The sequence below is a fragment of the Myotis brandtii genome, unplaced genomic scaffold (assembly GCF_000412655.1).
Source record: "Myotis brandtii unplaced genomic scaffold, ASM41265v1 scaffold954, whole genome shotgun sequence".
Lineage (NCBI taxonomy): Eukaryota > Metazoa > Chordata > Mammalia > Chiroptera > Vespertilionidae > Myotis > Myotis brandtii.
Genome location: NW_005371937.1, coordinates 932,118 through 948,008, shown reverse-complemented (window position 1 = coordinate 948,008; position 15,891 = coordinate 932,118). Strand labels below are relative to the sequence as shown.

Here is a 15,891-nt window from a genome sequence, read left to right as displayed (position 1 = left end):
CTCTCTCTCTTCTTCTGGCACCCCCATAATTTGGATGTTGGTACGCTTGAAGTTGTCCCAGAGGCTCCTTACACTATCTTGATATTTTTGGATTCTTTTTTCTTTTTGCTTTTCCGGTTTGGTGTTTTTTGCTTCTTCGTATTTCAAATCTTTGACATGATTCTTGCGATCCTCTAGTTTGCTGTTGGATGGTTCCATTCTTGAGCTCCTCTACTGACCCCTTGCAGGATCCTCAGTCACCCCCTGAGGCTTCCTGCTCATGCCCTAAGACCTCAGGAAGAGAGGAGAATCTCTCTGATTGGTGGATGTCCCCATTTTTAAACACCTTGTTGGGGTCCAGGAGCATGGTCTTCCTGGCTTAAGCCAAACTAGTGTCATTCTGTTGCCCCCCTCATTCCCCATTACACACACACACACACATACACGCACACACGCACATGCGTGCACACACACAAAATAGCTGGCAGGGAGACAGGAGAGGTAAGGGGCAAGGCTCTCCAATGTATGACTCTGACTAAGGAAGTGGGGGCTATGGTGGTTTCAAAAACAGTGACAGCAACAAATGGCCACTGTGTTACCAGGCATTTAATAGCACCATATGCCCCATGCTCAGTTAGGTGCTCTGCTCACAATAACTTGTATTTCTAAATAACTATCCTATGGGGTTGGATTTTTAGCTCTATTTTACAGATAAGGAAACTGAGGCTCAATCACATGCCCTAATGGAAGCCACATGGATTATTCTCAAGGCCAAGACACTCTTACTCATTGTCCTGATACTAAGAGGAAGAATTATTTGGGAATAATTAGAGTGAACTAGCTCTAAGATACACAGCAAACAGATACATTTAAAAAGCTTCCTATATACGTGGACAGTTAACAGTTATTCATTTCGTGTGCTTTAGTCTATGGACAAAAAGTAGATGAGGAGATGAGAGATTTAATTTTGATCCCTAGAAGCTTAGAATGGTCAACTTCCTGGGGCTTTGTATGGCTCATCTGCAAAAACTAGGATGGAGTGGGTGATAGGTACCTAAAACTTCAACATGCTTTAAAAATGAAAAGTGACTTAGATTTCTACTGTGCCATTCAGGACCAATGACGAGGCATAAATGACATCAATTTTGCTTTTTCGATGTGTTTCCGGATTTTAAAAGATTCTTCTTTCCCTCTGAAGGGTTCATCTTGCTGGAATATCTTTGTTCTTTGTTTAAGCATTAAACATGTCTTTGCAATTGACATGTAAGCATAAAGTATTTTATATGTTTCCTCATTTACTTCACGACTGTCTCAGTGTCTACATTGCTAATCCCATCATGGTGAGATTATTATTATTATTATTATTACTCTGACTAATTTGGAATAGAAAATGTATTATGTTTTCCTGGTGCCATCCTAATTTTTAATTGACTGTACAGTTCCCCTAACTGCTTTCTTTGCTTTTTAAAAGCACATTTGATTTTGTTTGGATGCATTTAAATGTTAACATAGACAGCTGGGATGTATTGTTTGAAGCGGAATTCCATTTCATTTTGGATTCTGGGCACCTGTGATATTTGTCTTTTTACACATCAGTGCACTCAGGTGTGGGCTCACAACAAAAGAGATTTGCATCCATGATGGGATGGGAGGGGCGGGCTTTGAACACAAGAGCTGGCAGATGGAAGCCTCCACCATGGGGTCGAAGATCAGATTCAGTTTGAGTTTTCAAAAAATACATCATTAAGCAGTGTTTCTTTTTTTTTTAAAGTCCTCACCTGAGGATATGTTTATTGATTTTTTAGAGAGAGAGGGAGAGAAAAACATTGATGTGAGAGAAACATCGATTGGTTGCTTCTCATACACACCCTGACCAGGGCCTGAACCCACAACCTAGGTATGTGCCCTGACAGGGATTCAAACCTGCAACCTTTTGGTGGACAGGACGTCGCCCCAACCAATGGAGCCATCTGGCCAGGGCAGTGTTTCTTTTCTGTTGTCCTTGGAGGGTTTAAATTTCATATCCTCATGTACAATAGGTGACTGAGTCTTCAGGGTCCAAAGGATGTGGAAGTCTGCCACTCAATCTTGGGAGTCTCCTAGGCTCAGGCTGTGCTGCATGTGGGTGGCAGCAGCCCTGGCTTGGATGTAGGTACTTAAGTTCTGGTCCGTGACCTGCTGCACACTTACCTCAGTGACCTGGGCTCTGAGCCTCACTTCCTCCATCTGTAAAAGAGATGGAGTGACCCCTGCTCTCTGAAGATCAAATGAGGCCGGAGGCCCTTTGCACCCACCACATAGGCTGGATGCAGGCTCCAGGTCTCCTAGTTGTATGACCTTGAGCATGTTAAAGAACTTCTCTAAGGTCCAGGTTGACTGCCTTGCAGACTAAGATCCTATATAACAAAGAGCTGATATGCTAATTAGACCGAACAACCGAATGGCCTTCCGGGCTGAGAAGGGCTGTGAGGGCCGGCCGAGGTTGCGAGGGGCTGTGAGGGCCGGCCAAGGTTGTGAGGGCTGAGCCCCTTGCACGAATTTCGTGCATCGGGCCTCTAGTAATGTATATAAAGTGCCTAGTGCAGCCGTGGGCAAACTACGGACCGCGGGCCGGATCCGGCCCGTTTGAAATGAATAAAACTAAAAAAAAAAAAGACCGTACCCTTTTATGTAATGATGTTTACTTTGAATTTATATTAGTTCACACAAACACTCCATCCATGCTTTTGTTCCGGCCCTCCGGTCCAGTTTAAGAACCCATTGTGGCCCTCGAGTCAAAAAGTTTGCCCACCCCTGGCCTAGTGCATTGAGCTTCTTGGCTTGTTGTAAGCTGTGATTAATATTAATAGTGACCACGGTAATATCTCCAGAGTCTCCTGTGGCTGTTTTTCTGTCAAACCAATAGGTTCTATTCGTTATTCCAAGGCCTGTGCTTCCCAGAAGTCACTCACTGGTGTGCATCTGACACCTTTCTGGGCTCAGTGGTGCTGCCGTTGTCTCACTGTGGCTCTCCTGTCTTCCTTCCAGCATTGACCGAAGGCTACGTCGGGTCCCTTCAGGACAGCAGACACAGCAGCTCCTCACAGATCCGCAGGCGCAAGGCCTCTGGGGACCCGTACTGGGCCTACTCCGGTAAGTGACTGTTCTGAGTGGGATCTCACAGGTCAGTAGCCTCTCATTAAACTCTCTGGAAGGTTCACTTTGAATCACCTTCAAGCCAGACTTCTGTCTGTTCATACCTTTTGTGATTTCCTAAAAGTTTAAATATTCAAGCCTGGTTTGCCTCGAGGTTATTAAAGTACCTTAAATTATCCCTCCCACCTGTTTTCTCAATCTGTTTTCCCCCTAAATTTATTTCTGAACTTTACTTGTTAATGAGTTATTGTGCCAAACTTGTCATTTTCCAAAAGACGCAGCCTTTCCTTTTCTGTCTTTCCAGTGGCTGGGATTTCAGAGGCTAGTCTTGAGCTGCTAAATACCTGCTGAATATTATAGAGCATCATATATCAAAATGATCATTTATGCTTTAATCTAAAAGATGCAACTTTAGTTTCAAGTTGGATCTTAGTCGAATATACTTCAGCCCTCTCTACTATATAGTATTCTGAAGTTCTTTTTCTTTTTCTTTTTACTTTTGGCTTTGAGCCAGTGAAGAGAGAGCACTACAGGGCAGGCAAAAGTAGGTTTACAGTTGTGAACACACAAACACAGTTTATTCTTTATTAATTAATAGAGGCCCTATGCATGAAAATTCATGCACTCGGGGAGGGGGGCGTCCCTCAGTCTGGCCTGTACCTCTCCCAGTCTGGGAGCCTTCAGGGGATATCTGACTGATGGCTTAGGCCCGCTCCCCACAAGGAGCGGGCCTAAGCCGTCAGTCTGGCCTCCCTCTGTGGGAGGCTACTGGTGGCTGATTGGGGGATGGCACCGGCCAGCGAATGGCTGGTCCCACCCCACGATTGCCCCTCCGCTGCGGCTGGTTGCTACCGCCACCTCTCTGATTGCCGTCTCCGCCCTCTGCCTGCTGGCACCCACCTTGGCTGGCCTGGTGCAGCCCACTTGTCAGCCCTGACCCCGCCGAGAGGTCATTCCACCATTTGGTCGATTTGCATATTAGGCTTTTATTGTATAGGATTGTATTATGTCCTATATAAATAATTATAGACCTACTTTTGCCCCACCCTGTATTATAACCATGTTGAATATCCTATTGGAAGTGATTTTATTACATTATAAAGGGGGGAGGGGGATGAAAACATATAAGAATACACAGACCTTCTAAATTAATGCCTCTAACAACTAACAGAGATATGATAGGTGATTGCTATTTCTAAAACAGATTTAGATGCTCAATACATGGAACATGTAGCTAATTAAGGAGGAATGCTTGAAGAAAATAGGCCACTTTGGAAATTTCTTTGGCACTGAATAATTTAAATTCTTTGTATGAAAGGGCTGGAAGGCACAGAGCATTAGTCTTAATAATAAACCTATATATTATAGAATGTTGTTGCATACAGAACTGAACGGTATTATTTTCATAATGATACTTGGGTTTTAAATCCTGAATTTCTACCTGCAAATCCTCTTAAATCTATGTCAGTGTAAAATTTATAGGCCTGATCTTTAATTACACCTTATCTATTGGCTTTTTGCATCCTTTTGTCTCTTGATAAATCTCCTGCCCCTACAGGGAGAATAGCCTATCTGTTTTGTTTTGCAAAGAGCAGATAGTGATTCTGAAGTCTTCCATCACACCCAGTTTCTTGTGATTAGAATGATCTAATTAGAGCCTTTTTGTCAACATTTTTGATAAATTAAGGAAATTGGGAGACAAAAGCCAAAATTACATATATAGAGAGCTCCTTGCCAAGAAACCCAAAGAAAATTTATCTTTTTATACTCTGTGGCTGCAGTTCAGTTCAGAAGCAGCAAAAAGTGGCCTGCTATTTACAGTTCATCAATCTAGGATACTAATGGTGCTAGTCTAGAGTTGGAAGTTACATCCCATCTGCATCTCCAGTTGAAAATGGAGTGAAGGAACGCAAGGCTTCCACTCTTCTCATTGCGTAGTGAGGAGTGGACATAGTGTGTGACCTCTCGGATGGTGTCACTGTGGATATCTGGTGGACTTAATGCGTCTTCATTTTGTATTTCTGGAATGCCTTGTCTGGATTGGGAACGTCTTCTACGGACGGGAAGTCCAATAGTTCAACTTCAGGGGTGTCATGCTTTTCTGGAAAGATGCAGATAGTGAATATCTTAGGCTTTGCCGGGCGTGTGGTGTTTATTGCAACCACTCAGCTCTGCCATTTTAGTGCAAAAGCACCCATAGGTAATATGGACAAACTGGCTGTGTTCCCATAAAATTGTATTTATGAACACTAAAATTTGAATTCTATTGAATTTTCATGTGTCAGGAAATATTATACTTCTTTTTCTTTTTAAATATATTTTCTGTTGTTGATAGTATTACAGGTATGTCCCATTTCCCCTCCCTTTTCCCCTCCTCATCCCAGCTCCTACTCATTTGCCCAGGATACTTCTTATTAATTTTTTCCCCCCTCAACCACCAAAAAGATAGAAACCAGTCCTGGCAGGTATGTTCAGTGGTTTGAGCGTCAGCCTGTGCACCAGAGGGTCTCAGGCTTGATTTCTGGTCCAGGGCACGTTACCTGGTTTGCAGATTTGATCCCTGTCCCAGTCAGTACTCGTGTGGGAGGTAGTTGATATGTCTTTCTCACATTGATGTCTCTCTCTCTCTCTCTCTCTCCCCTTCTCCCCATTACTCCCTCTCTGCTTCCCTCCCTCCCTCTAAAAATCAATGGGAAAAATATTCTCAGGTGAGGATTAACCAAAACTAACTAAATAAATAACAACAATACGGAAATAATTCTTATTTGTAGGCCATATTCCAATAGCTGGCCAGCTGGATAGGGCCCACAGGCTATAGTTTGTCAACTCCTATTGTGTTTTCTTTTCTGGAATTGGGATAGGACAGTCATGTAAGGATGCCCTGAGAGATACGGACTGGTTTGGAAGAACCAGGGAGGTCACTTGCTGGCCCCAATTCAGCAAATAAAAGGAGAAGAAGAGAATGAAAACCATATCAGTTGATGGTGTGCATTCCTCATGCTTTACACAGTTCTGCCTGAAACGTATACTGAGGTTGCTCCATCAGCAGTTGCTTCACACCCTTAGAAAGTTCTCCTGGCATAGGCAGATTAACAGGAGAAGATCAGGTTTTAATTAAATGTACTAGGGGAACTTACATCAGCATAAAAATTTTAAAGACAATATGACAAAATGCGGCATACGTGTAGATGAGGACTAAGGAAGCAGGGGGAGTTAGGGGCCTAGCACTTCAGAGGGAAGTAAGGAGATGCAAAGAGTTAATGTGTAGCAAACACATGTTTGTTGGGCCATCTTGAAACAATGGGCACAGGGAGGACTTTGCTCCAATGGGCCTTGCTAGGCTCCTCCCTGTCTATGCCGTCTGCTTCATATTAAACTGTAGTTATCTCTGATAGTATCTTTTCTTCATGGGGAAGGTCAAAGGTCTTTCCTGTCTTCTGTTTCTTAAAAAATAACCACCTTAAAATAATCAACATCCCCAAAGACATATTTTGGGGGAGCAAATTCTGCTTCCCCTCACACTAAAGTGGTGGGATATTGGTTCTCATGTCCAGAAGACTTGGGGTCCATCAAAGACATTCCTTAGCAAATGGCAAATGGACAAAGAAAGGGCAGGAAGGAGAAAGAGTTGCTGTCTATTACTTTTGGCACATCAGACCAAGGCCTTTATTTTATTAAAATTTTAAAAAAAATCTCTTGATTAGAGAGAGAGAGAGAGAGAGAGAGAGAGACAGACAGACAGACAGACAGACAGACATTGATTTGTTACATTTTTTTAATGCATTCATTAGTTGATTTCTGTATGTGCCCTGACTGGAGATTGAACCCGCCTCCTTGGTGTATCAGGACAATACTCTAACCAACTGAGTTACCCAGGCAGGGCCAGCCCATGGCCTTGAAACTACAGTAAACCAGATGTTGTGAAGGTGGATAAGGAACGGCTTCGGGCTGCCTGTCACTACTTGAGTCAATTAACCAGATACAGGGTGAATCCTATATGAGCTTTTTATTTTCCATTATAGCCAGCAACATGGGAGAGCTGCAGGTCATCCACAAAAATATGCTCTAACTACCCCCCTTTCCCCCTCCTCAGCCAGCTGCATATATTAGATAGAAGGCAAAGATTACACGAGAAAGTAGGCAAAAGGAATTACAGGCATAGGGGAGTAGGCAAAAGGAGTAAGAATAGGTATAATGATTACAGGTTACAGGCAATTCAGGCTGGGGGTTGCAAAGAGCAGGATTCCATTGTTTTGACAACAGGGTTGTTCATCTTTCTGTGATGATAGGCAGTTCTAGGATGCTATAGGGAGAATGAACCACATTTCTAGGTTAACCCAGGTCCAGGGCATAAAACTCCCAGCCAGGTCAGAATGTGCTTTTTTTTTGTTTTGTTTCGTTAATCCTCATCTGAGGATATTTTTCCATTTATTTGGTAGAGAGAGTGGAAGAGAAGGAAGGAGAGAGAGAAACAGCAGTGTGAGAGAGCCACCTGCAACCTAGGTACGTGCCCTGACCGAGGTTTGAACCCGGGACCCTTCAGTGCCCGGGGCCCACTTTCTAACCACTGAGCAACGCCGGTCAGGGCAGAGTGTGCTTTCTTTAATCAGAAAATTTAACGAATTCCCAGCATAAAGTGCCTAATATCACTTCGTGCTCTGTTTGCCACCTTTATTATTGTTGTGATTGGAACTCTCAGTCGGTAACTGTGATTGACAGTGGGTGGGGGTCACCAGGTAATACTGAGAGCTAAGCAAGCTAAATTCAATTATTTGTATTTCACCAGAATTTCCCATTTGGGATTTGAGAATAAGGGTTATGAAAACTGCCCTCAAGTTCAGGGGTTGGTTGGCAAACTATAAACCACCTCCTATTTTTGAGAGTAAAGTTTTATTGGAACACAACCATTCCTTTGTGTATTTTCTTTGGCTGGTTTCAGGCTACAGCTGAAGAGTTGAGTAGCTCACATAGACCTTTGACCAAAAAGTTTGGAATATTATTATCTGCTCCTTTACAGAAAAGGCTTGCCAACTTCTGCTCACACGGATACAGCCTGGGTTTTGGAGCAGATGTTAGCCTGGCTCACACAGAAGTGTTCAGAGATTTGCAACTTATCTTTTTCCCTTTTCTCCCCCTCGGGCCCTGCATTTCCCTTGAGCTGGACTATCCTTGGCAAGTGTTCAGTTGGCATTCATTGTGGTTCTGGTGGTCCTGTTTTGGAGAGGACTTTTGAGGAACAGAGATGAGGGAGTGGGGTGGTGAGGACATGGATCAGGGAGATGAGTGGGTTATTGGCCATTCTGGGCCCCTGGGTTACTATGTCCTCCTCCTTAGGTCGCCTTCCTGTGGGGGTTTGGTAATGATGCTGATTGGGTTATTCCAGTGGCATTCCATCCCGGTCACTTGCGGAGAGTTATAAGTATTTGAGCTGTGTATTGCTTGCTTTTAGGATATTGTCATAACAGCAGTTCATTAATGTTAGTGTAACTTTGCACTTTAGAAGTAGCCAAGTAGCATCATCTGGATAATGCATTCATCCTGTTTGTATTTGAAGAGCCAAAAACCTTCACTTCTGTAGGCTTATTAAACAGCACCATTGTGAACACCCACAGTTTTAGCACAGAGGGCTGGAGAAGCCTGGGGATACGTGTTCTAGTCCCATTACGATCATCTGAAGATTGGTTATCTCTCTGGTTCTTAATTTGTCTGCTGTAAAAGGTGGGTCTTAACAGCTGAGTTCAATGGGGGAAATATTATGCATCAGAGATATGAAGCAGAACATAAATGTAAGTATTATTGTTAACTGGTAATAATAGCAATGTAATTTCAAGATTGCTTTATGTCTTTGGATTTATTTTCTTTATACCAAGATAGGGAAAGAAGGGGGAGGACCTTTTTATGTATTTTATGAAGAATTCTACTAAAAAAGAGGGGGCAATAGTTCAAGTAAGAGTATCTTATTGGAAATATTAAACCAGTTTCTTTTATATTAATTTTACTCAACTAACATACAGATATTTTTCTGTGTTACTTGAGGTGATGATAGCTTATGAATTTTGGAGTTTGCCCAGAACTTCTGTAATTATTACACAAAAACGAACACATGTTAGGTAGGTCATCATTGTTGGAAAGGGAAATGAGAAACAAATCTGGACCAAGTTTAAGTGGAAATTTGAGGCATTTTCATAAAACTTTGTTCTCTCTCCTCCCCCTCAAAGTCTTGGGAGAAAAACAGGCAGTAGTTTCTCCTCCCACCCCTTTTTTACCTATCCAATTTGGTTCTCTGCAGGTTCTATCTCTTGTTCCTTCTGTGTAGAAAGACTTCATGATTCAAAACAAGGGTAAGGTTTCTCATGGTTAGAGGAATACAAAACTGAGACATGCAATGACCGAAATTTCTTATAAGAAGCACCTGGTGTTATGCTGGTTGAAGGTCAAGTAGGATTATTCTAGGAGGCATTCATGCTGTGGCCAGGAAATTGTGGGAGGAGATATATGCAAGGTCCTTCCTCATTGTCCCGGGGTTTGATGACTTGCCCAGCTGTAGAATGGCGATAAAAGGACAAACCTTGCAGGGTGGCTTTGAAGAGTAGAGGTGGTGATGTATGTAATCACCTGGTATAATTCTTGGCCTCTGTTCTGGCGTGGAATAGGTATTTACTCAGTTGGCTCTTAACTATATGTCACTGCACTACCCTATTCATATAAGCATCTGGCTTTATAACACACACCTGTGTTGTGTGTGTGGGTCGGTGTATGTCTCATTTCCCCAGCTAAATGTGGAATCCTTGGGGACAAGGATTGGTATAGCTTATAATTTTTTTTTCCTACTGTGTGCCAGCATATTTCATTTTGTGCATATTTGATGCATATTCTTCAAGTGGATGAGTGGATGGATAGATAAATGGACTCATGCCAGAGTCTGTTCTTAGGAACTCACTAAGGGGGTCCTGCCATGAAATGCAGATAAATTAGTGGGTGATTTACAAAAGGTTTCACCGTTGGATCCTTTTAAGTAATGAGCTCCTCTGGTGAACTTAAGATATAATTAAGTTCCTAAAATAACATTTCCATGCCTATTTTTAATAATGTTTATACAGGGTAAAGCAAAATATACATGCCTGCAGAAGCCTGCTTTTGTCGTTAGAACCATGGAAGGCACTGAAGAACCTCAAAGTTTAGTGTTAATATTGTACTATTTTCGGCCCCCGCCCCCTTCCTTCTCTGAAGTCTCAAGGGAATCATTTTCCCAGAGACATTTCCTTTGCAACAGAGACCTTCTGATCTGGTGGAACCACGCAGTTGGGGATGAATCAGCCTTGAGATTCATCTTCCCAAGCCCCAGTTCAAAGGCACCCCACCTTCATGCTTAGCTTGGCCTTTCTCTCCCCAGCTTATTAGTCTCCCCTTTATTTTTTGCAATTAAATTTCATCTTGGCTCTATAATTCCCTATTAGCCTATTTACAGTTTATTAACAGTCGTTATTTACTTATTCATTCAACATAGTTCTTAATTGCTTACTGTATGCCAGGTGTTGTGCTATAAAGGGAGGGGCCTGAGAAGCTCCTCAGAATTGCTACCACCAGATCCCAGTCCTTAAAGGTGGGCGGGTCTGGGAGGCCTTGGGGCATGAAATGATCCGGCAGGGACCAGGGACCTGGGAGCAGCTCAGTGGGTCTAAGGCAGGGGTGGGCAAACTTTTTGACTCCAGGGCCACAATGGGTTCTTAAACTGGACCGGAGGGCCGGAACAAAAGCATGGATGGAGTGTTTGTGTGAACTAATATAAATTCATAGTAAACATCATTACATAAAAGGGTATGGTCTTTTTTTTTTTTTAGTTTTATTCATTTCAAACGGGCCGGATCCAGCCCGCGGGCCGTAGTTTGCCCACGGCTGGGAATGACTCCAAGGTTAATAGGAGGGGGCATTGCTCGCAATTTAAAATGAGTGAGTGAGGGATGGTGGTGTGGTTATACAGATAAAAAATATTTGGACTTGGTCCTGCTAAGATGTGGCGTAATGTTTTATTCATATATTTTACACCCTTTAAACTTGATGCTCTTTGAGCAGAACCTTTGTGTGTAATTAATCTTTGCATTCTCTGTTCTTACTTACCTGTTTTGGAATAGGAGGGCCTCAGGTAGAGGACGTATTGTGGAACAACTGTTTTTTCCTGTAGGTATTCTTTTTTCTTTACACTTGATCGGTGATTACAAGGATAGATAGAGTGAGAAAAAACACATATGGTCACACACGAATCAGGACTTTATGCATAAAAGAGAAAAATGTGTTGCCATATGCTTAGGGCACCGTGAGCATTTTTCAGTACTTGGCTGAATTTGTTTTCTTTTCCGTGCACTGTTTGAAAGAAATTATTTTTACATCTTGGAGATGTCTTTTTTCTTTTAAAACTTTTATTTTAATCCTGGCTGCCTGAGTTCTAAAGTTTCTTGGCATCTTCTCTCTGGAGATGGTTTCACAAGTGTTTGTGAAGGTAATGGATGCCATTGTGTGTTCTAGGAGGACAGCAGTAAATTTCTTAGGGCCCTTGAGACCTCTGAGAAAGCATATTAGGAAGGAAGACGGAACAGTATTCAACGTTGGGTTGATATCAAGTAATGGATATCGGTGATAACAATTTCAGTTGTTGCTATGATGGGACATTTAAAACTTGGGTAAATGGAAGCCTAAGAGGTAGGACTTAAAATTGGCTCTGATGGTAGTGAGTTGATGGAGACTTTTTGATTTTTAAAAAAATTATTTTTAAATTATAGTTGATGTACAATATTATAATAGATTCAGGTATGCGGCACAGTAATTAGACATTTATACACCTTATGAAGTGAGCTCCACAATAAGCCCAGTGCCCATTTGGCACCATTCATAGTTATTAGGACATTGTTGACCGCATTCCCTATGCTGTACCTGACACCCCCATGACTCATTTTATAACTGGCCCTTCATACTTCTTAATCCCCTTCACCTTTTTCACCTATCTTCCCACCCCCAGCCCCCATCTGTCAACCATCAGTTTATTCTATCTCTGGCTTTGTTTTCTGTTTTGTTTGTTTATTTATTATGTTTTTTAGATTCTATATATAAGCCAAATCATATGGTCTTTGTCTCTCTCTGTCTGACTTACTTCACTTAGCATAATATCTTCTAGGGCCATCCATGTTGTCGCAAGTGGCAAGATTTCATTCCTTTTTTATGGCTGAGTAATATTTCATTGTATATCTGTACCACATTTTCTTTATTGATGGAGCCTTTTTGGAGGACTCCTTTCCAATATCTGAGAAAATGTTGGCTATCGATGGTCTTTGATCCAATATTTCTGCTTCTAGGACTCTGTCTGTCAGAAACTCTAGTGCATATCCCCAAAGTGGTCTTGTAGCCAACAGCCCAACAGCCTAAATAACCAGCACTAGGCACTGGGGTAAATATAGTGCGTCCTTATAATGGAATGCTCACTAAATATCTACCAAATGAAACAGGCTGAGCTACAGATATAATAACATAATAGGGGTAGGAAGGTCCCATTAACGAAGAGCGATAAGAAGTCTGGAACCTCTACACAAATGTTCATTGTGTTTCTCATTGAGAAATGAGAGATACTGCCTAATATTCCTATAATATTTTAATATCAGATAGAATTATATCTAGGATATTTCAATTTCTTATGCCAGTACATTAACAATATTTTCTAAAATAATTTTTTTTGGTTTAGTTTTGAATAGATGGCTGAATTGTATAGAATTCATGCAGTTTTCTTTGTAACCATTTTGAGGGAAGAGAAAGCCAGAAGGAAAGCAAAAGCCCTTTTGTTCCTGTAATGGGCTGTATCTAAACTATTTTAGGTAAAACATTTTCACTGGCATTTCAGGTTTTATAAAATGCTGATATGAACCATGCAGAAGTTAATGAACTGCTATTGACTAAGTTTGAAAATGAACATCACGATTTATTGAACAAAGCAGTCAGTAAACAGGGACCTAGGCAGAGATGAGGTCAATATTTGCTTTGATATAACATAAATCGTAATATTCAGTAACCTATAAATTTAGTGGGTCTACAGAAGGCATACAGACGTATCTATGAGTATATATTTTTCATATCTGGATGGAACTGAAACATTTTCCCCCCCTGGTCATAAATTTTGAAGGATGATGCTCTCTCCTTTGAAGCTATCTTCTTGGGGGCAGGGGTGGAGGGAGTGTGGGTTAGTGGAGGGGCATGATTAATTTAAAAGGAAAATACACCCAGCCTCATACATGCCTGACAATTGGAGAGCATGATTTGCATGTGCTTTTTTGATTTACTTAGAGGCTATTCATCTTCCTTTCTAACCTAACAAAATGTACTCATTTGTTATATCTGATTTGGTTCATAAAACCCACTCTCTGACTGTATGAAATGGGAACATTCTATCTTTCCCTTTGGTTACTGTTAAGCTGTTATGTGGATTTTTTTTTTTTTTTGGCAAATACAGTATCATTGGTATGTATCATGTTCAGTAACACTTTATTGGCCTTTTCTTTGTTGAAAATATTAAGTTGAGTGTGGACTCTTATTGCTTATCCTGTCTCTTCTCTTGGTGGGATGAGCTTAGCAGCAATGCAAGCTAAGGGAGAGCTGTGTCTCTGGACTGTGAAGTTTTAGTAATGGGAGAATAAAGCAGGAATAAGTGTCTAATGCATGTGTAAACATTGAATTTCCTCTCTGTTTAATTGTAGAGGGGAACTCAGTTCACAAGGTTAAGTGTAATCCTGTACCTGAACAAAAGTTTATGTCTCTTATGGTCCTCTCGTGGTCAGTTCACCTTGGGTGTTCTTAGGTCAGGTGGCAGTGTAGAGAGGAGATGTTAGTTGTCAGTGCTTTCAGTGATCTGAAATGAACCCCATCTCCATCTCCCAGCTGGTCATCTCCCCGGGCTCTGTTTGAGGTCAGCAGCACTAAGGGTAGCGTGTCTTCTTGGTCGTCTCTTTTGCTACTAAAACCTTTTGCTACCAGGACCTGGTTTAGGTTAAAAAACAAATCAGTGGTACATACATAATGTAGAACTTTGCCTTCTTTAGAGGTTCTTTTAGCAACTGTAGGAACTTTATTAGATGCTTTCTAGTAATTTTACTTTTCACTAATGATACTACAGTGTATAATAACTAATGTTTTCCCCAGATGTAGTATTGAATATGATTTTATGTCATATAAAAAATGACTACTCTGATTTAAGGACTTGACTTTAACCTAATAAAGTCATTTCTTGTTCAGATATTTATCAAGGAGAAACGCAGAATTTGGTGCTAATAGGTCTGTAATACTCCTGTCACTTGCTGGCATTTCTTTTAATAGAGGTGGATCTTTAGCTGATAGAGTATTCATTCATTGATGGAGAATTTGATCTTGTGGCTTCATTGTTTCTTGGTAACTTTCATATCTGGCAACCATGCCAATTTTCTATTTCAGTGTGTTAAGTTTCTTATTAATTTTATGTTTAAGATTTTATAAAAACTGAGTCAGTTTAAGGAAAAAATTTAGCTCCGCATTTGTCCAGCTGCGTTCCATTTGGAAAAGTAAGTCTTCATCTCTGGGAGGTGACCACCACCTCAGAAGAACTGAAAGGCTTCTTCCATGCGGTACAATTATCCTATACAAAGGGCACAGTGCTTCTTTGAATGGCTTAAGAATTAAGGAAATTATTCTGTGTCCTAATTTTCAAAAGTATAGCTCATTATATGTCCTGTTTCTGTGACAGCCATATAGACGATTACAAATCATCAAAGTAGACACTGGTCCAAATCCCTGACTTTCCTCACCTCGCCTCTCTGGCCACTCCTCCCACTCCGGGACCTCCCCCCCCTCCCCCCAGGATGGAACAGTGGCCTCTAACTCATGCCCCACCGTCCACTGTGAGTGGTTATTGCCTCTGACTGGTTAAATGTTTTAAACGTTCTTCATGCTTATCACAATGGAGGGATTTTGCAGAGTACAAGGGCGGCTGTGGCAGTGTTGTAGGTCATATCCTGTGCTCTGTGGCCCACTTGGTGGGTTTAGTTGACCTTGAGATCATCCTTGGGCCTGGGAAGCCACTTGGTCCAGATTTTCTGTTTTTGCTGATCCACATTCTTCCAGTTTGGAGGCCATTGTCTGGGACGAAAACAAGCTCCTTCTTGAAGTTGCGTGGAGATTTGCTGCTCCCAAAGGTATCATTTTGTTGCTCTGCCCCGATTATTGTTGGCCTCTTTCCCTCCTGGAATCGGTTTCTCTCTGTCCCACCCTTCCCCCTCGTTCCAAGCGTGAGGCCTGCGTTCTTCCGTCGGAGGGTGTGCACGCCATTACTGCATTCGGTATTGATTGGGCGCCCGAGACATTTCAGCAGGAAGATGAAATATGAACCTGCACTGGGCCGTCTGCCTCGTACTTGCAAAAACGAGAGGAGCCGCTTACAGTGTGTTTCTGCTTCCGGGGCTCGCTGTGATAATGGGAGGTATTTTCTCCTCGCAGCTGTGAACCGCATAGTCCACACTCTCCTGTTGGGGAGTGATTTTGACACTTTTGAAGGCCCTGTGGCTTTTATATTTTTACACCACCTCCTAATGAGCTACCTTCCAACATTTTTCTCTGGGTAAAGAGTGCCCTTTCTCTCACCATCCACCGGGGTGTGAAAAGGAAGTTTCAGCACTCGGGCCAGTTGGACCAAGTACCTGCTGTGCCAGAAGGAAGGACTCAAGGCTTGCGTCTCTTTGTGATAACAATACTCCTGGCTGGCAATAATAC

At 41.9% G+C, this 15,891-nt stretch overlaps 1 protein-coding gene across 1 annotated transcript in view; it reads left to right on the top strand.

Moving 5' to 3' along the window:
- Nucleotides 1–15,891, top strand: part of LOC106724754 (receptor-type tyrosine-protein phosphatase gamma-like) — a 594,585-nt gene that overhangs the window by 172,809 nt on the left and 405,885 nt on the right. The window contains exon 2 of the mRNA XM_014533217.1: nt 3,007–3,111. Coding sequence (XP_014388703.1) covers nt 3,007–3,111 — 105 coding nt within the window. The remainder of the gene's footprint in view (nt 1–3,006; nt 3,112–15,891) is intronic.